The sequence below is a fragment of the Prionailurus bengalensis genome, chromosome E2, assembly GCF_016509475.1.
Source record: "Prionailurus bengalensis isolate Pbe53 chromosome E2, Fcat_Pben_1.1_paternal_pri, whole genome shotgun sequence".
NCBI lineage: Eukaryota > Metazoa > Chordata > Mammalia > Carnivora > Felidae > Prionailurus > Prionailurus bengalensis.
The window spans coordinates 19206334-19234119 of record NC_057352.1 but is presented as its reverse complement, the minus strand read 5'-3'; the positions used below and the strand labels follow the sequence as shown (position 1 = coordinate 19234119).

Sequence of the window (27786 nt, the reverse complement as noted above, 5' to 3'; positions counted from 1 at the left end):
CTTTACCCCAGTCACTTCCAGGCATACATAGGCTGGCAGACCAAGGGACTGCCTTGTTGCAGGGAGAGGCAAGCTGAGGCCCAGAGCAGCGGCGACTGCCAAGGTCGCCCCGAGGGCGCTGACAGCCGGGGAGCGGAGCGGAGCGGGGCGGGGAGCGGGGTGGAGCGGGGCGGGCACTGCGCCTGCGCCTTAAAAGGGGTTGCGCGCAGCGAGCCTCCGCTAGCTGCGCGCCGCCCGCCCCCTCTTCCTCTTCCAAGCACGTCCCAGTCCGAGTACCCCGCTGCTGTCGCCATGGTCGCGCTCACCCAGAACCCGCAATTCCAGAAGCTGCAGCAATGGTATCGCGAGCACGGCTCTGACCTCAACTTGCGCCGCCTTTTCGAGGGGGACAAGGAACGTTTTAACCACTTCAGGTGCGCGCGCGGGGCCACAGGCGGGGCGCGGGCGTGCGGGACCCGGATCCGGGTGCACTGGGCGCTGCGCATCGGGTCAGGTGTGCGGTCCCGGGGCCGGGGCGGTCGGGCCGGTGGTCCCCGGGGGTCCTCGGCCGACCCCGGCCACGGATCGGGGCCCAGGCCCAGGCCCCAGTTTGTCCTTGAAGCCTCCTTGAAGCAGGTTCCTGGGGGCTCGCGGAGGTCTCGGAGCCGGACTGCTTAGTCATGAGAAGCAGGCCACTCGGCCGTTCTCCCTCCGCAGGGGCATCTCTCTCTCCACCTTCTGTCCCCGCCCCCCACCTCTAATGCCTGCCATTTGAGAAGGGGCTCCTTCCGCAGTTGTGGCTTGGGGCCCTAGCTGACGCAGCAGGCGGGAAAGGGCTGTCCCCTGAACCCCCCGCCCCTGGCCCAGAACGGGCGGGGACCCCCGAGGTTTGCGATATGGGTGGGCGGGTCTGGGGGATTTGCGGGGAGCCGCGGAGAAAGGTGGAGATGTGGGGGCATGATTTCTACGAAGGAAGCTCGGTGTGCAGACCTATGCATGACCAGGAAATGGAAAGGAATCAGTGGGAGGAAATCTTGGGGGGGGGGCAGGAATCTCGGGGTGCTCCGGTGACTGGTGCAGGTGTGTTGGGAAGGGGAGGTCTGTGGCTCCAGACTGGAAGCCCCATGACCAGCCCTGCCTTCTGAGTCCTTTCCCGATTAAGTTGAGTCGCAGAGTGGAAGCTCTAGGAGGGAATGGTCACTCCACGGGGTAGGCAGGGGCAGTGCACCCAGACGTTGTCTTCCCGGTTTTAGCAGAGGAATGGCTCCTCAGGAAGGGTCTGCAGCCCCATTGTGTAAGGCTGGCCCCATTCACTGTGCTGGTGGGCAGACAGGCGACAGCACCGCTGTGCTGAGCAGCTGAGGCTTGTTTGGGGTGTGGCTCAGGGAGAATGTTTTTTTTCTGGATGCAGCTCTGGTCGGGGAATGGGCTCTCCTGAGAAACGGGGTGTGGTCAGTGGCTTCTGCCATCTTTTTGCAGCTTGACCCTGAACACCAACCATGGGCGGATTCTGGTGGATTACTCAAAGAACCTTGTGACCGACAGTGTGATGCAGATGCTGGTGGACCTGGTAATGTTCTGGTGTGGGGGGCTTGACCTGTGACCCACAGCATGGCAAGCGAACCGGGGTCCTGGGAGCCTACAGGGCCTCGAGCAATTTTATTTCCTTCCCTCAGCGGACCTCAGTCACTGCCTCTGTGCGACACAGGGCTCTGAGCTCCTGCCCTCCCCCGCCCCGATTCTAAGCAGCATCCCAGGGGATTCGGTGCCAGTGTCTGAGCAGACCCTTCGCAGGCAGTGGGGTGGGGGGCACCAGGCTGCACCTGTCTGTCAGCCCCACTGGGGCTGCATCAAGCCTAGAGTTTGGTGGCTTGGGCACTTGGTTGCCAGTGTGAGTGGATCAGGCCTCGGTATCTTCTCTTCCCAGGCCAAGTCCAGGGGTGTGGAGGCTGCCCGGGAGCGCATGTTCAATGGCGAGAAGATCAACTTCACCGAGGTGAGCTGGCCTGGGGATGGCCGACTCTACATACCCTCCAGGGCCTCTTCCTTCCCTTTGTGGTTCATCTGACTGAGAGCACCGCACGGTGTCTTCACCTCTGCTCTTCAGCAATGTTTTTGCTTAACAAGGAGCCTGAAAGCCTATTTCCTTGAGTGGGTTGCAGGGCCGTGGGGTGCATCTTCCCCAAGACTGGCAGTCTGGACCTGGTAAGGGTGGAATGCTGTCTGCCTAGAGCACATCTCAAGCCTGCAGGGCGATGGCTTCTCAAGGCATGCTCAGAGAACTTAACTCTGGTCTATCTTTGCTCTGAGTTTTATTAGCGAAAAGAGAAGTCTTAGGACAGAAGATCAACCTCCTCAGTGGTAGGCAACAGTAGGAAGCAGAGATACAGCCAGGCCTTGGGGGCCCTGTTCCTGAATTGCTGTGGAAGCCTGGAGGCATAATAATCACTGAGTGCTAAGAGTCTTATCCTCACAGTGTTATTATCCTCCTTCACACAAGAGGAATCTGAGGTTCAGAGGGCAAGTCGCTTATCCAAGACGTTACAAGAGATAGCAAAGTTTCAAACTCAACTTGTCTCACTGCTGGGCTAGGCTGAGGGAAGCTGCAGTCAAGGAGGGCTTCCTGGAGGAGTGCATCTTCTTATAGAATGTCGGACAGGAGTGAGGTTGGGCAGGGTGAGGGTAGAGTGGCATGATGTCTTCCACCTTAGTGAACCTCCCCTTGGGTTGGAGTCCAGAGACTGTCTCTTTCCTATCCACCTGGGATCTATAGAGCTGTTTCCTTCAAGGACTCCTCTACTGGCTTCAGCTTGATGGGACTGTTGCTCTCACATGACAAGGACAGCTCCTTGGCACCTGTCACGGGCCTACAGTTTGGTTTGGTTTGGGTTCTGGCAGTTGGTGGGGTGGGGCCGCTTGGTGAGGGACATTTGAGTCCCTTCTTTGCTCCACATCCAAGGGGCTGGGGGTACTTTTCAGAAGGTGCCAGCAAATACCATGTACTCTCACGGAGGAGGTGAGACAAGGTTAACGAGCCCTGGTCCTCTGAGCCCATTGATTGCTTGTCTCTCACCTGTGTTCCCATTCTCTGCCTTTGCTCACTCTGTTCCTCTTTCCTTGGCTTTTCATGCTCTGAACACCGAAGGGCCCCCTGGGCTTTTCCTGGTCTCCCTCCCCCTGTGACTGTAGCCAAAGGGGAGCAGCACACGCCTGCCTCCTCCAGGTCCTGGGGTAGCCTCTACACCCAGAAGCACGCAGTAGATTCTCAGTACAAGACTGTGGTACTAACACACCTCAGGGCTCGCGTGCGTGTCCGGGGGGGAAAAAGGGCTGGGCTGACTCCTCGCCCAGGCTGCACCGTGCCCCCCCGGGGGCGTGGCTGCCCTGGGCTGGGGGTGGGGGTGGGGGTCTTCACATGCTGACTGCATCCCCAGGATCGGGCAGTGCTGCATGTGGCCTTGCGGAACCGGTCAAACACCCCCATTCTGGTGGATGGTAAGGATGTGATGCCAGAGGTCAACAGGGTCCTGGAGAAGATGAAGTCTTTCTGCCAGGTAAGCAGCTCCTGCGCTGGACTTGCCCTTGGCCGTGGGTGTGCATGTGTTTGAGAATCTGGGGACCTTGATGGGCCGCCCCTCTATTCTGCTTGGAGAGAACTCAAGGCCTCATCGCATGGAGGCGGTCTGTGTGCTCGCTGGCCTGGGGGCTCTACCCTTGTTGTGATGGACCTACCACTGGCAGCCACAGAGCAACCTCTTTGCTGAACTGTGATCACCTGTGGGCTCATGGTGACAGTCTGGCCAGAATAAAGATCTGAAAAGAAAACTGAGGCCCCTAAGGGATGGGATGGTAGAGGAGAGGAGGTAGAGCAGGTAGAAGGGAGACTTGCTTTTTCTAATCTCTTTAGCAGCATGCCCTTATTTTTTATTCTAGAACTAGATAAATTGAATGGTTTTTTAATTTAACTTTATTTTTTTCATGCTTATTTTTGAGAAAGAGTGCGTGCACGTCGGGGAGGGGCAGAGAGAGAGGGAGACACAGAATCCAAAGCAGGCTCTAGGCTCTGAGCTGTCAGCTCAGAGCCCGATGCGGGGCTTGAACTCATGAACTGTGAGATCATGACCTGAGCCAAAGTCGGATGCTCAACCAGCTGAGCCACCCAGGTGCCATGATAAATTCAGTGTTTTAACATTTCGTTGCCGTGCCCCCAGCTTGCTCTCCAGAGGCAGCATTTATAGCAGTTTCTGTGAAATCTCCTGAAAGCTTCCTGTGTGTGTGCTATGTGTATACGTACATCTCTCTCTTCTTTGAAACATATATGTACACATGTATACACACACACGGGTTCGTTTTTAACTACTTTTTGCAGCTTATTTGTACTTGTAAATAAGTAAGACATGTCCCTCTGTCCACATAACGGTGTCTCCTTTTCCTGTGGTGGGTGGGTGTAGATGTTGCTTCAGAGATCAGCTAGAGATTTCCCCACATCAACCACTGTTGCCTTAGTGTCTGTTCCAGGGTCGATTCTGCAAGGGTTAGAGGACATCCTCAAGCCTGGGGTACAGGGGTGATGTGTGTGTGTGTGTGTGTGTGTGTGTGTGTGTGCGCGCGCGCGCGCATGCACGCACACACATGCACACATGCACATAGCATGTATGGGCTGTGTGTGCTCTGAGAATGATAATCTGGGCTCTGGTCATCTTGTCCCTGGGAGCAGTGACCCCCACCTATGACTGGCCCAAGTCTGTTTGCTTTGGCTACCAGCCATTTCAGACCTCAGACAGCAGGAGTGATCTGGCCATCAGTCCTGGTGGCCTGACCAAATGAGTAGAACTTTGTGGGGTGAGGAAGGGTTGGCATCCTGATGAGACTCTGGATTCCACAGTGTTCCTTAATAGTGTGGTCGGTACTTATGATGGGCTTTGGGTGTAGGGAAGGGCCTTTCCAGCCATCAGGGGTGAGTGGTGGAGCTGACACGTGTCAGAAGCTGGTGCTCTTTCGGATGAGCGCGTGTGTGCTCAGGCCTGCGGTGTGGAGAGTGTGGCGCTGGCCGTCCGGGAAGCTATTTCCAGGAAAGCACTCCTTTAGAGCTGGCTGTGGGATACCTGACTCAGACTGATGGGGTATTTATAGTTCAAAAAAAGCTACTGAGTGGCAGCAATTCTGCAGTGAGGAACACTCCCCATAGCTGTGCCGAGGTTAGAAGTTTGCCAAGGTCGGGTTGAGGATGCTCGCCATGATCCTGATTATAGTGTCAAAAGTCACAAACAACCTGGGCTAAGGGCACCTGGCTGGCTCAGTCGGTGGAGCGTGTGATTCTTGATCTTGGGGTCGTGAGTTTGAGCCCCACGTTGGCCATACAGACTACTTAAAAATAAAATCTTTAAAAATGAAAAAAAAATTAAAAAACACAAACAGCCTGAGCCCATTTATCAATGAACTAATTAGTAAAATCAGTATGTGTTTATATATTGTAGTCCTGGGCACCATTAGATATTAGGGAGCTATGGTTACCTTGACCTGTCCTGCTGTTGAGGATGTGCAATGAAGTTGGAAATGGAAATTGCAAAACTGGCATGTGTTGTAAAACCCCATCTGGTGGAAGAAAGGCTGTGCGTAGTCATATTAAAGACACAAGTTTTCTCCCCTGGGATGCTTTATTGTAACAAAACTTTAATGGTGAGAGGGAGGCTTGAGAAGCTGAAGAACTTTATTTTTTTATTGATGGAAAACTTCCCATGACAATTGGTTGCCTTATTATTTTAAAAAAGAAAAAGGTTGCTGGGTCTTACTGGTTTGGGGAAAGATGTATGTAGTAGTTTTCTATTGGTGTATAATAAATTGCTCCAAAACTTAGCAGCTGAAGATAGCGATTGACGTTTCTGTGGATCGGGATTTGCAGCGGCTGTGCTGGCTGGTTCTGGTCTCATAAGGTTGTAGTCAAGATATTGGCCAAGGTCGGGGCGCCTGGGTGGCGCAGTCGGTTAAGCGTCCGGCTTCAGCCAGGTCACGATCTCGCGGTCTGGGAGTTCGAGCCCCGCGTCGGGCTCTGGGCTGATGGCTCAGAGCCTGGAGCCTGTTTCCGATTCTGTGTCTCCCTCTCTCTGCCCCTCCCTCGTTCATGCTCTGTCTCTCTCTGTCCCAAAAGTAAATGTTGAAAAAAAAAAAATTAAAAAAAAAAAAAAAAAAGATATTGGCCAAGGTTAGCGCTCATCTGAAGGCTTGATGGAGCCTGCAGGATCTGCATCCAAGAGGACTCACTCGCGATTAATGCTGGCTTTGGGGAGGCTTCAGTTCCTCACCTTGCGGACCTCCGTACAGCAGTGTCCTCATGACAAGGCAGCTGATTTCCCCAAGTGAGTGATCCAAGGGAGAGCAAGACAGAGTGCCTCAGGGTCTTTTAGTACCTTGAGCTAGCACGTGAAATTACATCTTTCATTCCTGTACGACTGTGTTAGTTGTATAGGTCAGTTCTGATCGAAGGAGGAGGGGACAACACAAGGACGTGAACACAAGGAGGTGAGGACCACTGGGAGCGATCTTGGGAGTTGGCTACACAGTCTGCCTTCTGGCTCCCAGTGATTATGTTCCTTCCACATGGAGAACACCCTACTCACTTTCTCCTAAGGCTGTATCCCGTTACGAGATCAGCTGGAAGTCCAGAACCTCATCATCAGAATGAGGTAGAGGTCGAGCAGTATCTGCATTTCCTTTAATGCAACTCAGATATACTTCCTTTTGATGTGAAGACATGTGAATTAAAGAAACAATTTATTTGCACCGCACACACCCAACCCACAACGGTGAGGTAGGTGTAGGATAGCTGATAAAGGAGAATTCCTGTTCAAAGAGAGGGGAGATGGGAGGCACACAGGAGTCATTGGTCCAAACCATTTTGAAATCCAGCAGGACATAGACTCGAGGTTGGCTTGGTTAGGACTCAAGGTCTAGGAATCATTTCTCAAGGATTTTGGCCTTGCCCTCATTCATTCTTTTTACCTGAAAGGTAGTTTGTGTTTGCAGCTACATAGGTTTTTCGGCTTGCTTACTGCCCATAGAAACGTGGGTATCTAGGGATGCCTGAGTGGCTCAGTTGGTTAAGCTTCCAATATCGGCTCAGGTCATGATCTTGTGGTCTGTGAATTTGAGCCGTACCGTCAGGCGCTGCACTGACCGGTCAGAGCCTGGAGCCTGCTTTGGATTCTGTGTCTCCCTCTCTCTCTGCCCCTCCCCTGCTTGCTCGCTCTCTCTCTCTCTCAAAAATAAATGTTGGGAAAAAAAAAAAAAAAAACATGGGTATCTAAAGCCCTCTTTTCCTTTTGTACTATCTCTGTCCCTTTCAGTCCAAGCCGGTAGTGTTTCTGACAATTCAGTTGTCTTTGTGGGTCTCCTATGAAGCTTACTGAGGGGGGGTTCACTCCATCAGGCAAAAGCCATACCTACAAATATCTTCAAGACAAGGCCTTTTCTATCGTTGTTTTTGAGAGTGAGTTTCCTCAGAAGCCGGATATTTGACCAAAATGTTTTCTGTGTTACCACTTTAGCTCCTTCTGAGATCTAAACAAAGCATTTTATAGCCACACTCTCTGCTTCACCTTCTCACTGTGCCCTAGATTTGATCTTTGCCAAAGAGCCATCTCTTAATTTTAGCCCCTGTTGCTTAGAGAAGCTGGGAATTTCTAAACCCAAGAAGCTAGGCGGTTCCTTTAACACGACTAATGGGTTAATGTACCTGATGGGTGCACAGGTCCCTTATTCAGCTTGGGGGTGGTATGCAGTGTTGTAAACACCAGGAGACAGGAATCGGTGGGGTCCGTGTGGAGCTTGGCTGCATGTCTGATGGTCCTGTCCCTGGCACCAGCCCCAGTAGTTGGCATTTCACGTCCCTCAGTCTCTCATACATTAGATTCTGCTGAGAGTTCACCCCCGTTTGGCAAATTCTGACAATGTTACTGAGATGGGGGTGTCCCCTACTTTGTTAATGATGAAATAGGGTCTAGCTGGGGGGGTGAGTATGGCAGGGATTTGCCAGTGTGGTCTCAGTAGGACCCTGTGAGGGTCTGGACGTTGGGCTTGAGATATAAGGATCCTTTTGAGCAGCACTTTATACTTGGACGTTTGGGCTGAACACACCTCCCACTCTGTGCCAGCGTGTCCGAAGCGGTGACTGGAAGGGGTACTCAGGCAAGCCCATCACGGACGTCATCAACATCGGCATCGGTGGCTCTGACCTGGTAAGGAGGACTCCTTTGGGATGGGGTGAGGGGTCCCACCCAGAGTCTTGGTTTTTCCAGGGTGAGACCTGGCTTTCCCCACTTCTGTAGGCCCTGAGTCTTGTTTTCTGATGCTGCATCTCCCCACAGGGACCCCTCATGGTGACTGAAGCCCTTAAGCCGTATTCTTCAGGAGGTCCCCGGGTCTGGTTTGTCTCCAACATCGATGGGACCCACATTGCCAAAACTCTGGCCACCCTGAACCCCGAGTCCTCCCTGTTCATCATTGCCTCCAAGGTACGGGCCTTGGACCCAGCCTGGCTCCCCAGCCCTGTGTGTGGTGGGTGGGGGTGGGGCGGGGTGGGTAGACCCTCCTGAGCACATCGTGCTTCGTGGATCAGGTCTGGCAAGCTGTGCTCAGACTGTTCTTGTCAGGCGGTAAATGCGGTTTACCTGATGGAAACCCGAACTGGTCAGTTAGAACCTTCGTCTTGTTTGCTTGCTTATTTGTTTGTTTGTTTGTTTTTGAGAGAGAGGGAGGGAGACACAGAACTCAAAGTGGGCTCCAGGCTCTGCCCTGCCAGCACAGAGCCCGATGCGGGGATCAAACTCACAAACTGTGAGATTGGACGCTTAACCCCCTGAAGCATCGAAGTTGAGCCGAAGTTGGACGCTTAACCCCCTGAGGCACCCAGGCGCCCCAGAGCTTTCATATCTGCTTGTTCTGTGGGATCTGTGCCCAGCTTGGGTTTTGTTTGTGGCCATTTATGCCCTGTTTACTCCCATCAGTGCACATAAAATATGAAGAATTCCATCTGGATTCTGAGATCACAGCCTAGCCTGGGCCAAAGGAGCCCCCAGCGTGGCCACTGCCTCTTTCCTGGAAGATGCTTTGGCCTTTGACCTGTGGTGGAGGAGTGGTGTGTGTGGGTGGGATGGGCGCTGTGTATGTGGCTTTCACTAGGATTCTTCTCAATCTGGTTGGGAAGTCCTGGAGTCACAGGATCATGGTAATACTTCCAGGCCTCTGCCCCAGAGAGAACCACTCATTGTGACTTTGTGGACAGTTGGGCAGAGGTTGGAGTGACTGTCACTGCTCCTTGTGATAACTGGGCACCCACATGGCCTCTGCCACTGAACCCTGGGTCTGGGTCACAGCAACCCTGAGCTGGGGGCTGACTGCTGTACTTTCTGGCTGTAGACCTTTACCACCCAGGAGACCATTACGAATGCGGAGACAGCGAAGGAGTGGTTTCTCCTGTCTGCCAAGGATGTGAGTGCTGGGGTGGGTGGTGGGCATTGTGTGGGCTGGGAAGGACGGGGTGGGCCTGCGTGTCCACCTGAGTGGCCAAGCCTAATGCTACATGTGGCCCTATTTCTCCTGACGTTGGCAGCAGGAGGCAGCCTCTCTTGGTGCCCACCTTTTCTGGTTAAGACGTTTCCCAGTCCCAGACATATCAAGTGTGCCAGAACCTGCTCTGACTAGCTGATGGCACTTTAAGGTCCCTTGGCCTTGTAGGGCCTTCTCTACCCCTGGCCACACTCATTTGTTTAGAGGGGAGGGACCCTCAGCCTTGTGTGCCTGCGAGGTAGACTGGGCCTCTAACTCCTCTCTCCTCTTGACCTTGACGTGGGGCTCCTCCAACAGCCTTAGAGCCCAGGACTGGGAGCAGTGAGTCCCACCCAGGACCTCAGTTTCTCCAGGGGTGGGAGGCTCACTACCCTTGGGCGGCCTCTGGACTCAGTTCGGTGTAACCTGGCTCTGTCTCTTATAGCCTTCTGCAGTCGCGAAGCACTTTGTCGCCCTGTCTACCAACACGGTAAGTGCCCGTGTTGGGCTCCCAGACTTCCTCCCTGGGAGGGCCCAGGCCACATCAAGGTGTCAAGGTAATAGCCTATCAGAAAACTCAAGCTGAGATGTGATTCACACGTCTGGGGATCTTGGCTGGGCTGATGGGATAGACGGGGTCAGTTGCCTGTGACGGAGGTGAGCGGCACAGCACCCCTTCTGCGTCCTGCCGTCACATCTGTGCAGCTCCAAAGAGGGATCCCGTTGACCCTGTCTACCTCCGACGCCTGGCTGAAATCCAGAACGCTCCACACACGTGATCTCCTTTGGCCTCTGCCACCCTGCCCCCGGCCTGTCCCCACATGGGATGTGCAGGGTAGGGGTGGAGGGTGCATCCCATTTCTTATATAAGAACATTAAGCCCCGGTGAAGGATTTTTGCCCAGTGACTGCATGAGTCAGTGAAGCTGGGATTAGAACACCGGTCTCCTGCCTGCCAGTTCTTACAGTCTGCCTGGCCCGGGGCTGTTCGAGGTGAGGGGGTGGGGCTGTGTGCCAGGAGTAACAAACCTCGTGGGCACTTGCTGTCTGGTGAGCTTTGTACTAGGCTATGTCAGAGCTGGAAGCACACAGGTTTTCCTAACCGTTCCCCCCACCTCCTCTGCCCCTCATATCTGACTCGCACCCCTGCCTCCAGGGCTGCCCTACCCAGAGGGGAGGCAGGAGCACCTCTTAACGCTGGCTGACCAGAGCACCACTGTCTGCCTTCTGCCGGCAGAGTTGAGACTGGTCGGTAGGGTCATCTCCTCCTGTCTGACTAGAGTTGCTGACCCTCTGTGCACAGGGGACCAAGCACCTGAGGAACAGGGTTGGCCATCTCCTAAAGGCTTTCTGGGGAAGGGTCACCATCTCAGATACTGGAAGGGGCTGGACAGGTGTCCTGGCTGTGTGACACCTGGCCTGGGAGGTGGCCCCTGCCCCTCTCGGGTTCCCACCCTGGGCTCAGTTTCCCGTATGTCCTGGATGGGTTGGTGTCTGCACCTCAACAGGTCCAGGAGGTGGGTCTTGCAGGGCAGTGTGTGGGCCAGGTCCCTGCACTGGTGGTGTGGCCTCCCTCCACAGGAGGGCTTCACGGACACCAGGCTGCAGCTGTTTCTGGGTATGAGCCCGCCTTGTGTCCAGTTCTAGGGGTGAAATCTGCTGGTTCCTGCCCGGCATTGACCGGCTACTCCAGCCCTGCCCCATCTGCCCACAGCTTGAATGGCCCCACGCCTGGCACCCAGGAACTCCTGGTCTCATCCAGCTAATGTAGGCTTCCTTCCTTCTCTCCCTTTGCCCCTTTTAGGCTAAAGTGAAGGAGTTTGGGATTGACCCTCAAAACATGTTCGAGTTCTGGGATGTAAGTAAAGACACTTCTTGTGCTGGGTGAATTATGTGTCCTTTGCCAGGCGTGACCACTGAGACACACATGAGGGGCCTATGAGGTCAGGTCAACATTTATTGAGCACCTGCTGCATGCCTAGCTTTGGGAAATGGCCAAGAGGCCCTCAGAGAGGCTTATGGGGCAGGAGCAGCCCAGTCAGGATGAGGGCTCCACTTCCACTGAGGGCGGGCTGAGCTTGCAAGGCCAAGATTGCATTCCCCTGGGTGCCTGCCAGCGGCCCCCACCATGGGGTAACTGGAGCCACCCTTATCCCCTTCACTAAACTTGAGGTTGTGAGTTATTCTCAGTGTTGACCTTTTTCTGAACTGCAGCTGCAATCTGTAAAGGCCAAGGGGCAGGGTGAGGCAGGAGGTGTGACTGGGCAGGCCTGCTCCGGAGGGGTGGGAACAGCCGGCAGATGGCAGAGAGGAGGTGCCAGGCCTGGGGCCTGCACGGAGCCTTGTCAGGCAGCCTGCAGAACAAACCTCGCCTGAGCAGCCCTAGCAGCAGGTGGTCAGGGACTCATCTCAGCTATGGCCACAGCTGGTGCCAAACAGTGAGCGGGACCTATCCTTGCGGCTTGCCTGAGCGTGGCCCTGGTGGGAGAAAGGCTCCGGCTGTGGAATGCAGGGGAGGCTTGGGGTGCAGGGCGCAGTGTGGGTGCTGTGAATGCAGCAGGCGCTGTTCTAACACGTGACCATGGCAGGCACACCAAAGAGGGTGTCATCCAATGGGAGTTTTCCCACCGGGGCTGTTTGCAGGCCTTTAGACTGGGAGCTGTTTGCTCGGTGGCCGCATCCACAGATGTGATCTCCTTTGAAAGCTCTGAAGGCCTCGGAGTCTGGGAGAAAAAGAAGCCCTGAGGCCCTAAGGCATCTGTTGTGTGTAATGAGTTAACTTCTTTCTAGAATGGGACTAATTATGTACCATCCTTGGAAGAATTGAGAAGAGTCACTCAGATCATTTTCTTCATCCTGTGGCTCAGATGAGGAACCCTGGTCGAGAGAGACTGTGCAGCTTCTAACATGTTGCATGTCTGATAAAGTAGGGGAGGCGCCTTCTACCTCTTTCCCGGGATCTGGAGCCTGAACAGGAGGTGGTCAGGAACGAGTGGCCTGCCAGTCACCCCTCTGTGGGTTTTCACTGGCCGTAACAGTCCAGCGTGCAGAGATGAAGGGGGGTGTGGCTTAGGGAGAGGCGCAGGTCTCCAGGTAAGGCCTGGGGTAAGGCATGGGGCTGGGGCTGGGCAGTGTGGCCTGAGTGACCGAGGTGGGCACAATGAAGGCCTCCTGGGCCAGGCCACGCATACCACATACACAGTGGCTGCAAGAGGGACCTGCCTTGGTCACTAAGGATGTATATCATTTTGAATCAAGAGGTGTCACCTGAGGAGCCAGGGACAGGGGAAATTTCTGGAGCCTAGTATCTCTCAGGTGAGATAGAGGGTCAGGACAGACATAGGGGATTTTGTACTGGCTTTGAGGTAAGATCAGAAGAGTCCAGTCTGGCAGGGGGACATATAAGTGGTGAGCCTGGTCATTTAGGGTCAGTCATGGGGTAGCCTTGTGTCGGGATCAGGCAGAGGTACGATGGTAAATAGTGGGGTTTCTCAGGGCTCAGCGGCTCAGCCAGAGTCCGCATACATTGGAGAGCTAACTTTGACTGGTGGGGTCTGAAGAGGAGCCAGGACAGGTACAGGTGAGTTCTGAGGAGGAGCAAGGACAGGTAAAGGTACTGATGAGGTCTATGAATTCTGGAAAAGACACCAGTATTTACAGATGGTTCTATCAAGTGAGGTCTGAGAAACCAAAGTCATGTACAGGTACTTTAACCTGGATCTGTGAAGTGAATGAAGTCTCTGGCATAGGACAGTCATATACATCGGGGTCTCTCTTGACTGGTTCTGCAAAGTGAGCATCAGGTCATGGGTGTGTGCTCACTCAAATGAGGTGATTAAAACTCAGAATTAGGCAAATACACGTAAGCCCCCTGAGCCACATCAGCCACCTGGCTCTCGGCATCCTGACCAGGTGTGATAAGCAGAGCTCAGGGGTTGCAGAGGCCTTTGCGGATCCACAACCAGCCAAGGTTCTGGCACTGGGTTCTGGCTGGGGTGGGGTTTGAGGGGCCCAGAGAGGGAAAGTTAGGAATAGAGCAAGTTATAAAAGGTGAGGACTGGGGAGTTGGGGCGTGCGGAAAAGGTACAGGAGCCGTGTTGGTAAGGTATAGTTTGAGAGGCTCGTGGCAGACAAAGGTCTAGAGACCCACGTCTATAGGGTGAGAGGTCTGAGGCCCAAGTCACTCAGGCACCAAGGGGCTCTCACCAGTCCTCCCTCAGGCCCAGGTAAGCAGCCAGGAATTTGTCCCGTCTGAGAGAAATATCTGTTTGGATTAAGTTTGTACAGTGGAGTCGGCCAAGGGCGGTCTGTAGAGCCACATCTGTCTGAGGTCTCAGGAGCTAGAGTCAGACAAGGTGTGTATAACTAGGCAGGTTTCTTAGGGAGGCCTGAGGAGCCAAGATTTGGCACATATAGGTAGAAGCGGGTTGCTCAGGTAAGGACACTGGAGCCGGAAAAGGGCAGAGAGAGCAAAGTCTGACAAGTGAGGACTAGAAATCCATGGTCAGGTCCAGGTCAGAGCTATGTCCTCAGGTGATATCCAGCAGTTCTGGTCGTGCACAACTCGGTGATCCTAGAGGTGGTCCTGGGTCCCCTGGGAAAAGACTGAAAAGCTGGAGTCAGGCAAAAGGAAGGGGAAGGGGAACTGCATCCATGAATTCTGGTCTGGCTCAGGTATGTAGAACAGGTCTGTGTCAGGTGGGGCTTGAAGAGTTGAGGTGAGATACAGGTTTGTACTTTGGGTTTCTACCAAGAAAGGTCTGAATGCTGAGGTCAGGCTCTGGTTAGTGTTCTGAATCTGAGGAGCTGGGGTCAAGCACAGGTGGGTAGAGCTGAGTTTTTCAGGTAATATCTATGAAACCAAAGGCAAGCAGAGGTAGATTGACCTGAAAAGCCACGGTTAGGTTCATTCAACTCTGTCTCACCATTGAGTTTAGGCATACGTCAGTAGACGAGATCTGTCAGGCGAGGCCTAATGAGCTGGTGTTAGGCTTATGTAGAAAGAACTGTATCTCTTGGATGATCTCTGAGGATATGAAGTGAAGTCAGGAGGACAGGGCTCAGTCTCTCAGGTGAGATCTCAGGAACCAGGATTGGGTACGAGTGACTAGATCTGGATCTCCTAGGTAAGGTCAAGATCAGCAGATAGAACTGCATCTCTGCCTATCTTGTAGAATTATTTTGCAAGATTGACGAGTTGTGGCCAGGTACAGGTATATGGAATTGAGTTTCTCAGGAAGGGTCTACGGAGTCTGTAAATGGCACAGGTTTGTATCCTTGGGACTGTCAGTATAGTTCAGCACAGGTGAGTACAGCAGGGTTTATCAGGTAAGGTCTGTGGAGCCAAGATTAGGGCAGGTTCACAACACTCAATCTGTCCAGTGAGTTCTAAGTCACAGTCCAGCCCTGGGAAGAACTGAATGTCTTAGGTGAGATGTGAGCAACGGAGATGAGGTATAGGTAGGCGGAGCTAGCCCACTAGGTACAGTCTCAGAAGCAAGCACAGGTAGGTAGAATTGCACTGCCAGGTGTGGTCTGAAGAGCCAGGGTCCAGCACTGGTAGGCAGATCCAGCCCACCAGGTGAGGTCTGAGGACCCAGGGGTCAAGCACAGGCAGGCAAAACTGGCCCGCCAAGTATGGTCTGAGAAGCCAGGGTCAAGCCCAGGTAGGTAGAACAGGCTCACCAAGGTGAAGTCTGAGGAACCAATGTGAAACACAGGTAGGAAGAGCTGGTCTGGCAGGTGAGGTGTGAGGAACCAGGGTCAACCATAGGTCCACCAGGTATGGTCTGAGGAGTCAGAGTCAAGCACAGGTAAGTAAAACCGCCAGGTATATCTGAGAAGCCAAGGTCAAGCAAAGGTAGGTAGGACTGGCCTATCAGGTGAAGTCTGAGGAACTGGAGTCAAGCACAGGTAGGCAGATTTGGCTTGCCAGGTGAGGTCTGAGGAGCCAGGGTCAAGCACAGGTAGGTAGAATTGGCCTGCCGGGTATGATCTGAGGAGCCAAGGTCAAGCACAGGTAGGTAGAACTGGTCCACAACGGGGGGTTGGAGGAGCCAAGATCAAGCACAGGTAGGCAGAGCTTGCCTGGCATGTGAGGTCTGAGGAACCAGGATCAACCATAGGTGGGTAGAACTGGTCCACCAGGTATGGTCTGAGGAGCCAGAGTCAAGCACAGGTAAATAAAACTAGACCACCAGGTATGATCTGAGGAGCCTAGGTCAAGCACAGGTAGGCAGGTCTGGCTTGCCAGGTGAGGTCTGAAGAAGCAGGGTCAAACACAGGTAGGTAGAACTGGTATATCAAGCAGTCTGAGGAACTGGAGTCAAGCACAGGTAGGCAGAACTGGCCTATGAGGTGAAGTCTGAGGAACTGAGGTCAAGCGCAGGTAGGCGGATCTGCCTTGCTAGATGAGGTCTGAGGAGCCAAGGTCAAGCACAGGTAGGTAGGTAGAACTAGCTTACCCGGTACAGTCTGAGGAACCAGGGTTAAGCACAGGTAACACCGCCAGGTATGATCTGAGGAGCCAAGGTCAAGCATAGGTAGGTAGAACTGGCCTATCAGGGGAAGTCTGAGGAACTGAGGTCAAGCACAGGTAGGCAGACCTGACTTGCCAGGTAAGGTCTGAGGAACCAGGGCCAAGCATAGATGGGTAGAACTGACCCACCAGGTATGGTCTGAGGAGCCAGGGTCAAGCAAAGGTAGGTAGAACTGGCTTATCAGGTGAAGTCTGAGGAACCAGGGTCAAGCATAGGTAGGTAGAATTGGCTTGCCAGTTATGGTCTGAGGAGCCAAGGTCAAGCACAGGTAAGTAAAACTAGACCACCAGGTATGGTCTGAGGAGCCAAGATCAAGCAAAGGTAGGTAGAATTGGCCTATCGGATGAGATCTGAGGAACCAGGGTCATGTACAGATAGGTAGAACTGGCCTACCAGGTATGGTCTGAGGAGCCAAGGTCAAGCACAGGTAGGTAGAACTGGTCCACCAAGGGTTGTTGGAGGAGCCAAGATCAAACACAGGTAGGCAGAGCTGGCCCAGCAGGTGAGGTATGAGGAACCAGGGTATGATCTGAGGAGCCAAAGTCAAACATAGGTAGGTAGAATTGGCCCGCCGGGTATGGTCTGAGGAGCCAGGGTCAAGGACAGGTAGGTAGAACTGGCATATCAGGTGAGGTCTGAGGAACTGAGGTCAACCACAGGTAGGTAGATTTGGCTTGCCAGGTCCGGTCTGTGGAATCAGGGTCAAGTATAGGTAGGTAGAACTGTGCTGTCATTTTTGGTCTGAGGAGCCAAAGTCAAGCATAGGTAGGTAGAACTGGCCCACCAAGGGTTGTTGGAGGAGCCAAGGTCAAACACAGGTAGGCAGAGCTGGTCCAGCAGGTGAGGTCCGAGGAACCAGGATACGATCTGAGGAGCCCAGGTTAAGCATAGGTAGGTAGGACTGGTCTATCAGGTAAAGTTTGAGGCACTGGAGTCAAGTACAGGTAGGCAGATTTGATTTGCCAGGTGAGGTCTGAGGAACCAGGGTCAAACATAGGTAGGTAGAATTGGCCCACCAGGTATGGTCTGAGGAGCCAGGGTCAAGGACAGGTAGGTAGAATTGGCCCACCAGGTATGGTCTGAGGAGCCAGGGTCAAGGACAGGTAGGTAGAATTGGCATATCAGGTGAAGTCTGAGGAACTGAGGTCAAGCACAGGTAGGCGGATTTGGCTTGCGGGTCACGTCTGTGGAACCAGGGTCAAGTATAGGTAGGTAGAATTGCACTATCATTTGTGGTCTGAGGAGCCAAAGTCAAGCATGGGTAGGTAGAATGGGTCCACCAGGTGAGATCTGAGGATCTGGGGTAAAGTACAGGTAGGTGGAACTAGCCATTGGTCTTAAGGATTCAGGGTCAAGCACAGGTAGGTAGAACTGGCCTGTCAGGTCAAGTCTGAAGAACTGGGGTCAAACACAGGAAGGCAGATCTGGTTTGCCAGGTGAGGTCTGAGGAGCCAGTGTTAATTAAGCACAGGTAGGTAGAACTGGCCCACCAGGAATGGTCTAAGGTGTCAAGGTCAGGCACTAGTAGGTTGAACTAGCCTGTCAGGTTAAGTCTGAAGAACTGGGGTCAAACACAGGTAGGCAGATCTGGCTTGCCAGGTCAGGTTTGAGGAGCCCGGGTCAAGCATAGGTACGTAGAACGACCACCAGGGGCAGTCTGAGGAGCCAAGGTTAAGCACAGGTAGGCAGAGCTGGCCTGGCAGGTTAGAGGAGCTGGGGTCAGAGACAGGTAGGTAGAAGTGGCCAGCCAGGTATGGTCTATGTGTGGACTCAGGGGCATGTAAGGTAGGCAGATCTGGTCTGCCAGGTGTGGTCTGAGGACCCAGAGTCAAGCACAGGTAGGTAGAAATCGCCCTCCAGGTGTGATCTAAAGACCAGAGTCATGCACAGGTAGGTAGAAGTGGCCCACCAGATGTGGTCTGAGGAGCTAAAGGTCAAGCACAGGTAGGCAGAATGGGCCTGCTAGGTACAGTATAAGGAGCCAGGGTCATAGAAGGTAGGTAGAGCTGGCCCACCAACTGCAGTGTAAGAGCCACAGGCACGTAAAGTAGGCAGATCTGCCCTGCCAGGTGTGGTCTCAGGACCCAAGATCAAGCAAAGAAGGTAGGTGGAGCTGGCCTGTCAGGTGTGGTCTGAGGAGGGAGGTAGAGTTGACTTTCAGGTGTTGGATTCAGGCAAAGGCATGTACCCTTGGATCTTTGTGGTGGGGCCTGAAGAAGGTTAAGCCTGGGTGGGTGGAGTGGCCACAGGCGAGTCCCACAGCATTGGGGTCTTTAGGTAGACAGACACTGGGGGGTTCAAGGGAAGTCTGTAAGCCCTAAGTTAGACGAGAGTAGGTAGATGTGGCTCTCTCAAGCATGGACTTTGGAGCCAGAGATCTACACTTGAGTCTTGGTAAAGTCCTTGGAACGTGGCTCTGGCTTAGGTGTGCTTGCCCAGGTTTTAGAGTTAGAGGGGAGGCTTGGAGAGCATGGGTTAGTCACAGGGAGGGAGAGCCACATCTCAAGGCGGGGGGGGGGGGGTGTCTCTAGAGCACTGGTATACACAGAGGTACTTGTGTCTGATGAGGTCTGAGGCTCCTCAGTGAGCGGTTGTTGCCAGGTCAAGCAGTGGCTGCTAATGTCGGATCTGCAAGATGCCGAGATCCATGTCAGACAAGGGATATGGAGCTGGGTTTCTCAAGTTGGGCCTGGGAGTTGAGGTCAGGCCTGTTTAGACAGAGCTGAGTCTCTCAGGAAAGTGTGAGGAGTCTGAGTTGGGCTCAGGGAAGTACGCCCGAGTCTGTCATCTGAGATGTGGGGGGTCAGGCACAGATACATGGAGCTGGGTACACCCGCTGAGCTTTCTGGAGCCAGTCTCAGACAGGTGTGTGACCCTGTAGTATGAGGTACTGGAGCGGGACACAGGTAGGCAGAGTTAACCTCACAGGCGAAGCCACTGCATCCATGCAGTGTCGTGAGTCCATGGATCCGGAGTCATGTGGGCAGAGGTATATAAGTGTGATCTTAGGTGGATTCTTGTCACCTGGATTCAGGTATGAGTTGGCATCCCTGGGCTTGTTAGGTGAAATGAGAAGGCAAGCTCTAGCCCAGGAATGCATAACTGATGTGGCTGGTGAGGCCTGAAAATATGGGTCAGGTGCAGGTGGGGTCCTCGGTGGTAGGATCAGGCATGGTTTGGGTAGCATGGGCTGCCCTCAAGGGAAAGCCAGAGTCATCGTAGGTATGTGTACCTGGGTCTGCCTGGGGACCCTTAGGATCAGGTAGGACAGGTGGAATGCCTTGGCCAGGGCAGCTTCCTGTTCTCAGTACCCCGGTCAGGCATGATAGGCAGAGCTCATGGTATTGCAGAGGCATGAGGATCTCTAGCCAGTCCAGGGTGTGGTCTATAGCACTGGGGTCTGAGTTACTCAGGTGAGGGAAATAATAGAATTATAACTAGTTAGATAAAGTGAGGTTTGTTGTGGGAGAGGCATAGAACGCTGAACTGACTGAGGAGCTGTAAGGTGTGATCTGAAAGAGCCGCTGCAGCGAACGTGAGTTCTAGAGACTGTGTCCTGTAGGTGGAGGTCTTAGAGGCTCAAGTCAGACACTGGCATTGCCTGGCTCCCAAAAGTGAGGTCTGATGACCTGGCTCAGCCAAAATCAGCAGCTTGGCAGTCTGCTTTCTAGAACTGAGTCTGTTCGGTGAGATCTGAGAGCCCATGTCATGCATGGTTTGGCCCCTGGGACGGTGTCTGTCAGGTAAGGTTTCCCCAAACCTGGACTGTTTCCAGGTGAAGGGCCTCCCTGTTCATCTCATTACCCAGGCCAAAAACCTCTGGGCTGCACTTGATTTTCTCATTCTCTCAATTCACCCTATTTGATTGAAGTTCCTGAATCAGTCCTCTGCACCCCCATCCACAGTACTGTCACGTTCCTGATGACCCCTGGCATTCCCTGCTTCATTCTCCAGCGTTGCCTCTCAGCTTCTACCCTCCAGCCCCGCTGCTTCTTTCATCTAGAATGTGCTGTGCTTCTCTTGCCCAGCCTGTCTCAATGGGCCTCCAATAGAGAATTAAGCCCTAATGCCCCAAAGCATCTAGGGGATGTAATGAATCAGCATCTCTTCTTTGCTTCTAGGAGAGTACTAGCCTTGGACCATCCTTGGGACAGTTAAGAAGTGAAGTCACTGAAAGTATTTTCTGTGGGGCTTAACTCTCTCACTATTGAGAAAGGCTGCTCTAGCCACAGGACCTTTGCCTATGCTGTGCTGGCTGCTGGAATGCTTCTTCCCACTCAGTGCTTTCCTGGGTAATGCCTGCTCATTTCTTAGATCCAAGCTCAAGCTCAAGCTCAAGCACTCCTCAGGTTCCTTTCATAATTGGTTTCACTGGTGTATTTCCTTTCTCCCAAGCACTTACATCTCATTTCACATTTATTGGCACGATTATTTCATTTACACATCTGGGGAGCCCCCGTGGGCTGCTTCTGTTGCCTGTGCTAGCTATGTGGTAGGTGCTCTATAAATAGCTGTTAAGAAGATGTGAATGTGTCAGGAAGATACAGAGTGGAGTCTGCAAGTGTGAATGGTAGGCCTGTGTATGTCTTGGGGCTGAGACTACGATCAGGTATGAGCTCTGGGCCTGTCACTGTCCCAGGAGGCAGCCCTAGGCTTGGATATGAGGCACTGGGTCTGTCAGTATCAGAAGGGGCAAGGCCAAGCCCAGGCATATTAGTATCTGAGGAGGCAGGGCCAAGGCCAGGTAGCGTTGGATCTTTCATTGTTCAAGGAAGTGTGCTTGGGCACAGGTAGGAGGCATCGGGTCTGTTCGTCTGAGGATGCAGGGCCTGGCACAGGTAGGAGGCGCTGGGTCTGTCACTGCCGAAGGAGGCCAAGCCGGGTACTGGTATGAGATTCTGACCTGTTAGTGCCCAGGTAGGTGGGCTCGCCACAGGTACAAGATGTTGGGTCTGTCACTGTTCAGAGAGGCTGGATACAGGTATGGGATACTAGGTCGGTCAGTGTCTGAGGAAGCAGGATCTGGCACAGGTATGAGGCGCTGGGTCTGTCAGTGTGTGAGGAGGTAGAGCCTGGCACAGGTATGAAGGGCTGGGTCTGTCGGTATCTGAATAGGCCTGGCACAGGTGTGAGGCATTGGGTCTGTCAGTGTCTCACGAGACAGGACCAAACACGGGTATGAGCTCTGGGTCTGTCGGTGCCTGAGGCGGCCGGGCGTGACATAGGTATGAGGTGCTGGGTCTGTCAGTGTTCGAAGAGGCTCGGGCACAGGTATGAAGCACTGGCTCTGTCAGTGTCTGAGGGGCTAGACCCGGCAAGGTATGAGATGCTGGTCTGTTGGTGTCTGAGGAAGTGGGGCCTGGTACCAGGTACGATGTGCTGGATCTGTCTGTGTCTGAGGAGACCAGGCCTGGCGCAGGTAGGAGGCACTGGGTCAGTAGTCTGTCTGAGGAGATGGGGCCTGGTACCAGGTATGAGCCGCCGGGTCTGTCGGAGGAGGAGGAGGAGGCCAGGCCTGGTGCAGGTATGAGGCGCTGGGTCTATCGGAGGAGAAGGCCGGGCCTGGCGCAGGTACGAGGTGCGCCGGGTCTCTCTGTGTCTGAGGAGACAGGGCCAGCCATGGTAAGGTCTCCGGTTGGGTCTTGTGGCTCTGATCAGTCCCACGCGTAGTCTGTCCTGTTGGTCAGCACAAAGAGTTGCCAGCGCCTGGCCTGCTGTCTTGCTTCCCAGAGGTGGGTTGGGCCTGGCCCTCCATGCTGCACCTGTGGAAGAGCCTTGCTTTCAGGGGGCAAGTTTTGTGGCAGGAGGGAGGGGGGGCGGGGTGCGCCAACCCTTGTTCAGCACCTTTTCCTGTCTCTCCTAGTGGGTAGGAGGACGCTACTCGCTGTGGTCAGCCATTGGACTCTCCATTGCACTGCACGTGGGTGAGTGTTTGTTTTAGTCTTGGGAGATGATACTGTAGTCTGAGGTCAGGAGTGGGGGTCTCATGTCCCTGAACACCTTCCTGACCCACAGAGGATGCTGGCCCCTCTCCCCTTGGCTGGAACATTTCTTTCGGGTCAGGACGGCAGGCCTTTTTTCTCTTGGGTTTGCAGGTTGGCCTTGATCTCTGTCCCTCACAACTGCCCTCCTGCCATTTCCCATGGTGGATGAAGTTAGATCTGCCTTTGCCCTGAGGGCAGACTCTGATTAGAAAGACTTTCTGTAGGCCCAAGTCTTCCCAGGTCCTTTTTCTTCTGGCTGCACCTCAGCCTTTCCTTGGGTCCAGAAGAAGCTGCGTCCACTGCCAGAAGGGCACCGGGCATGACCATTTCTGTTGACGCTGCTTTTGTGTCGCAGGATTTGACAACTTCGAGCAGCTGCTCTCAGGGGCTCACTGGATGGTAAGTGCTGAGGCTCGTGTTCTCTGCCAGAGACCTGTAGTTGCTCCAGCTCCCTCTCCTCCTGGGCAGCTGCTCGGCTCTCACTGACCCTGCTCTTGTTTCAGGACCAGCACTTCCGTACGACACCCCTGGAGAAGAACGCCCCCGTCCTGCTGGCTCTGCTGGGCATCTGGTACATCAACTGCTTTGGGTGTGAGACGCAGGCCATGCTACCCTATGACCAGTACCTGCACCGCTTTGCCGCCTACTTCCAGCAGGTACCAGCTGCCAGGCCAGGTCTTGGGTCAGCCTGTGGGGGGGACTGGGAGGCCCATGAGCCCAGGTTCTTGCCCCTCCAGGGGCTTTTCTCCCCCACTGCCCTTGGGTATAGCCAAGGCCCACCTCTGTTCCCAGTCTCAGGGTGACTCTTTGTTACCAGGGTCTGTTTGATCTGAGTGTTAGCCAAGTTCGACGACCATAGAGGGGCATGACTGGTTATCATGGTGGCCAGTCAGACCCTGGCTTGGCTAGGGCATGGGTCTCAGCTCGGTCATTTCTTCCTTGGCCATCACTGTGTGCCTGCGATAGGGTGGGGGCCGTCGGCCGGGACCCCTATGGCTTGCACTGCTTTTGTCCCTCTAGAAAAGCAACTCACACCCAGTCTGTGGTGCCTCTTTGGGCTACTCACAGCGTTCTGCACCCCCTCGAATCTCCAGGGCCCCCAGGGACCAAACAGCATCTCTCCTGGTCCAGATTCTCTTTCAGGGGGCCTCTTTTCAGGGCTCCCCACAGTCCAGCATCTAGTTGAGGTGACAGACCTCAAAGGCTGTATACCCTGGACCTCAGCCAGCCTTTCCCTAAGGCAACAGTTAAAGAGGGGCACCTGACTGGCTTGGTTGGAAGAGTACGCAACTCTTGATTTCAGGGTCATGAGCTCGAGCCCCACACTGGGTGTAGAGATCACCTAAATGAATAAACTTGAGGGGCACTTCGGTGGCTCAGTTGGTTAAGCGTCCGATTTCAGCTCAGGTCATGATCTTGTGGTCCATGGGTTCGAGCCCTGCGTTGGGCTCAGAGCCTGGTGCCTGCTTTGGATCCTGTATCTCCCTCTCTTTCTGCTCCTCCCCAGCTTGCGTGCTCTCTCTCAAAAACAAATATACATTAAGAAAAATGTTTTTTAATAAATAAATTAATTTAAAAAGAAATACATCAATTAAATATACTGTGACTGGTTTCTGCTCGTAGGGAGGTCCTCCTTAGACCTCCATCCCCACCTTTACCTTCCTGCAGTGCTCTAAGCCAGAAAGCCACGAGCCTGTGTCCTCGAGGGGCGATGAAAGGAACATGCCTGATGATACCCCACAGGGCAGGGCAGGTATACTTGGTGCATCTCAGGCAGGATTTGGGCATGGTGCATGAAGAAAAGAAGACTTGCAGATAGAGGGCTGGGTTTCTGTCCCTGTTCCAGGGTGACATGGAGTCCAATGGGAAGTACATCACCAAGTCCGGCACTCGTGTGGACCACCAGACGGGCCCCATTGTGTGGGGAGAGCCAGGGACCAATGGCCAGCATGCCTTCTACCAGCTTATCCACCAAGGTAGGGCCCATCTGGCTTGGGCAGGGGTGCTGCTCGGGAGGGCGAGGGCCCCCTGGCAGAGACTTCTCCCTGAGGTCAACACTCTCCTATCGGCCATGTGGGTGGCCCCCATGGGCTAGGGTAGGAGCTTGGGTGACCGCTGTGCCCTCTTACAGGCACCAAGATGATACCTTGTGACTTCCTCATCCCAGTCCAGACCCAGCACCCAATAAGGAAGGGTTTGCATCACAAGGTAAGAGCCCCATCCAGCCTCTCCTCACACTTTGTCAGGCTCACATTACACCCAAACTATTAAAGAGCTGATGCATTGGTTGGCGGTTATACTAGTTTTCTGTTTCTACCGTAACAAATTACACAATCGTAATGGCTTAAAACAACACCCGGTTTTTATATTGGTTTCAATGGATCTGAAGTCCAGCAGGCTCTACTGGGTCTTTGCTCAGGGTGGACCAAGGTCCAGTTTCCTTGATGGCAGCTAGCGGATCATTCTCAGCTCCAAGAAGCCACCTTGGCCTGTGGCACTGTCTCAGAACCAGTAGTGGTAGGTGGAGTCTCTCTCCAGCTTTGATTCTGTCCTGCCTCCTCTGTTGATTCTCTCTGACCAACTTATTTGCCTTCCTCTTCTACTTTTTGGGGCCCATGTGATTACATTGGGCCCACCTATCCCTATCTCAGCGTCTGTTACCTTCATTCCATCTGTAAGATCCCTTTTGCCATGTCCTGTAACCTACATAGGTGCAACAGCAGGGGCGGGGGCAAAGATCTTACTTACCACAGCAGCAAATGGGAAAACCATCCAGTACCTAACCTGACCTGACACTGGCTTTGAAGAGGATTGAGTGCACCTTATGTTGGGTGTGCAGAGTAGCATGGGTAACTGTGAGCACAGGCTTTGGAGTCAGAGACCTGGGTTTGAATTCTGATTCTTCCTCTCTCTACCTCTGTGATTCAGCACTGTTGACTTGGGGAGACAGGCTCAACTAGGAAAGAGAGGGGATGCTTTTGCCCCTCAGAATCTTACAAGATAGCTATTGCTAAAGTTCTTAGCAGGGTTCTCGGCAAGTCAGGCATGTTCCTGAAAGGGTAGTTATTGTCATTACCTACTTTACCCTGTCATCAGATGTGACCTGCCGTCCCCTCTCACTTCCATTGAGCTCTACATTGGGGGCTGGCAACCTGACCGAGGCTGGGACTACCCCAGCTGAGAATTGCCAGGCAGTCTTGCCCCTCTGCCTGAAGCTCAGACAGTACTTCTTGGCAGAACTGGGTGTCTCTCTTGTCAGATCCTCATGGCCAACTTTTTGGCCCAGACTGAGGCCCTGATGAAGGGGAAGTCGACAGAGGAGGCCCGGAAGGAGCTGCAGGCCGCAGGAAAGAGTCCAGAGGACATTGAGAAGCTGTTGCCACACAAGGTCAGGACTTCTGAAGTGGGTGGCATCCTGGAGTCGGAAGGATAAAAGTTGTGAGGCCAGGGCAAGGATTCACAGCGTGCCTGCCTTGTCCTACACAGTAGGAGGGGCTGTCCTTACAGATCTGCACATCCCGACCTCTGGGACAGGGTGTACATCCCCTCTTAAGTTATTTGGGGATCACAACTAACCAGGGGACATTCCTGGGTGTTTTCCGAAGGTCTTTGAAGGAAATCGCCCAACCAACTCTATTGTGTTCACCAAGCTCACACCATTCATTCTGGGAGCCTTGATTGGTGAGTGAGCGGGGAAGGTCCTGGCCTGGGGTAGGTTGGATGAAGCTGGTAGAGCCCTAATGTGCCCCATCTGCCACCTCTGTAGCCATGTACGAGCACAAGATCTTCGTTCAGGGCATCATCTGGGACATCAACAGCTTTGACCAGTGGGGGTGAGTTGCTGCTCCTCAAGGGGAGGGTGGAGAATGCCTGTGGGCAGGCTTACGGATTTCACTGGTGATGCTGGAACCTTCCTCTTATTCTTATCGTCCTGCCAGGGTGGAGCTGGGAAAGCAGCTGGCCAAGAAAATCGAGCCTGAGCTTGACGGCAGTAGCCCAGTGACTTCTCACGACACTTCCACCAATGGGCTAATCAACTTCATCAAGCAGGAGCGTGAGGCCAGAAGCCAATAAACTCATGCCTGGCTGCAGTCCCTATTGTGACTGGTCCTTCTTGGTCCCTCTTCACCAGAGATGTACTGCACAGTCCTTCCCAGAGCACCTTCTGGCTGTAGGCTTGGAGTACAAGCCCTCTGGGGGAAGCTGGTCTGGGATTGCTATCATCACCCCTCCATGTCTGTGTGCCCTCTGTTTTACGACTGGCTGAAGTGTTTCAGCGCAGCCGATTTTTCTGACCTTGTTCACCTTGTTCATGTATCAGAAAAATAAAGATGCCACAAAGGAGGTTGTAGGCTTAGCCTCTTCTTGTCTCTGGAAGTGGTGCTCTAAACAGAAGTTAGGGCAACCAGGAGGAGTGATGTGCCTCGACTGAGGCTTGACTTGTAAGTGGTGAGCAGGTCCAGAATGGAGGATGGTCCCTTGAGAAGAGAGTGGAGGAGACATGGGGCACAAAGTCACAAGGGCAACTTAGCCACTGTAAGCAAATCCTTTTATTTTATCCGCTCCTCACCTCAGTGATTTTGGAGGAATTGCATGCTTCTGTTCACTGGATCTTAGTTCTAAAAGCTGCATTAGATTATGTCTGTTATGGGTGAATACCTAGCCCAGATCAAGGGTAATGATCATCTTCTGGCCAGATGCTCAGGAAGTTCTTTTCTTTCAGAAGACAGGCACTGAAAAAAGGATTTTGAGCAAACTACCCTCTTATCTTCTGTTCAAGATACTTACCTTCTATTCAAGATACTAAATAATATTTTTGGCCCCTTAGGCAGAAAGGGAATTTTACTTTAAGAGTCAATGAGCAGGGGTGCCTGGGTGACTCAGTCAGGCGTCTGACTTCAGCTCAGGTCATGATCTCACACTCCATGCGTTCCAGCCCCGCGTCAGGCTCTGTGCTGACAGCTCAGTGCCTGGAGCCTGCTTAGGATTCTGTCTCCCTCTCTGCCCCTCCCCTGCTCATGTTCTGTCTCTGTCTCAAAAATAAATAAAAGCATTAAGATAGACAGATAAAGAGTCAACGAGCAGAATTGATGGGCAGGCTGGAGGCTGAGCTTTCAGGGTCTACACTCGATCATCATACAGGGTCTAGACAGGGAAACTGCTGCCCCTTTCACAAAAGCCCCGTCATCACAGCTGCCTTCACCCCATTCTCTCCTGGGTTGCCCCTTTCTGAGTTGTACTCTGGGTTGGTCACATGACTTCCTCAAGACAGGGAAAGCTCCTGTAAGAAGACAAATGGCACCCATGAAGGTTCAAAGGGAGGCATACCCTAATTACAGGATGTGACCATACAGATGTAACTATCTGCTTAAAATACTGCTTGGAAGTTGTCAGCACTTCTCTTTCTAATGGTCGTGTTGTTCTGTTTTGTTTTGTTTTGTTTTTCTTTCCAAAAGCAAATGCCCACTCCTCTAAAAATGATCTTTGATGGTCTGGCTCTGTTGAGGCCCCTCCTAACCCACCTTCTTTCTTAATCTAGCTGATAAGTGAAGGCCTTATTATTATTATTTTTTTTTAATTTAAATCCAAGTTAGTTAACATAGAGTGTAAGATGGTTTCAGGAATAGAATTTAGTGATTCATCACTTACATATAACACCCAGTGCTCATCCCAACAAGTGTCTCCTTAATGCCCATCAGCCATCTAGCCCATCCCGCTACCCACCTCCCCTCTGGCAGCCCT

The 27786-nt window shown here is 53.3% G+C and overlaps 1 protein-coding gene and 1 long non-coding RNA gene across 6 annotated transcripts; both read left to right on the top strand.

Annotated features, from left to right (window-relative positions):
* The first annotated feature begins 209 nt into the window (after positions 1-209).
* On the top strand, positions 210-26388 carry GPI (glucose-6-phosphate isomerase). Its single transcript, XM_043599062.1, has 18 exons — positions 210-413; positions 1459-1549; positions 1907-1975; positions 3414-3533; positions 8130-8213; positions 8343-8489; positions 9394-9465; positions 9968-10012; positions 11326-11379; positions 21924-21984; positions 22400-22443; positions 22548-22700; positions 23891-24020; positions 24176-24252; positions 25304-25432; positions 25650-25725; positions 25811-25877; positions 25983-26388. The coding sequence occupies exons 1-18, from the start codon at positions 292-294 to the stop codon at positions 26116-26118; spliced, it is 1677 nt and encodes a 558-aa protein (XP_043454997.1). The 5' UTR covers positions 210-291; the 3' UTR covers positions 26119-26388.
* LOC122494125 lies at positions 11389-21911 on the top strand. Of its 5 annotated transcripts, none has more exons than XR_006300108.1 (4): positions 11389-15688; positions 15737-16825; positions 17111-21412; positions 21515-21911. It is a non-coding gene; the product is annotated as an uncharacterized LOC122494125 (long non-coding RNA). The 5 variants fall into 5 exon arrangements; XR_006300107.1 differs by having other exon boundaries at positions 17058-21412; XR_006300109.1 differs by having other exon boundaries at positions 11389-15487; positions 15963-21412.
* Positions 26389-27786: the final 1398 nt, after the last annotated feature.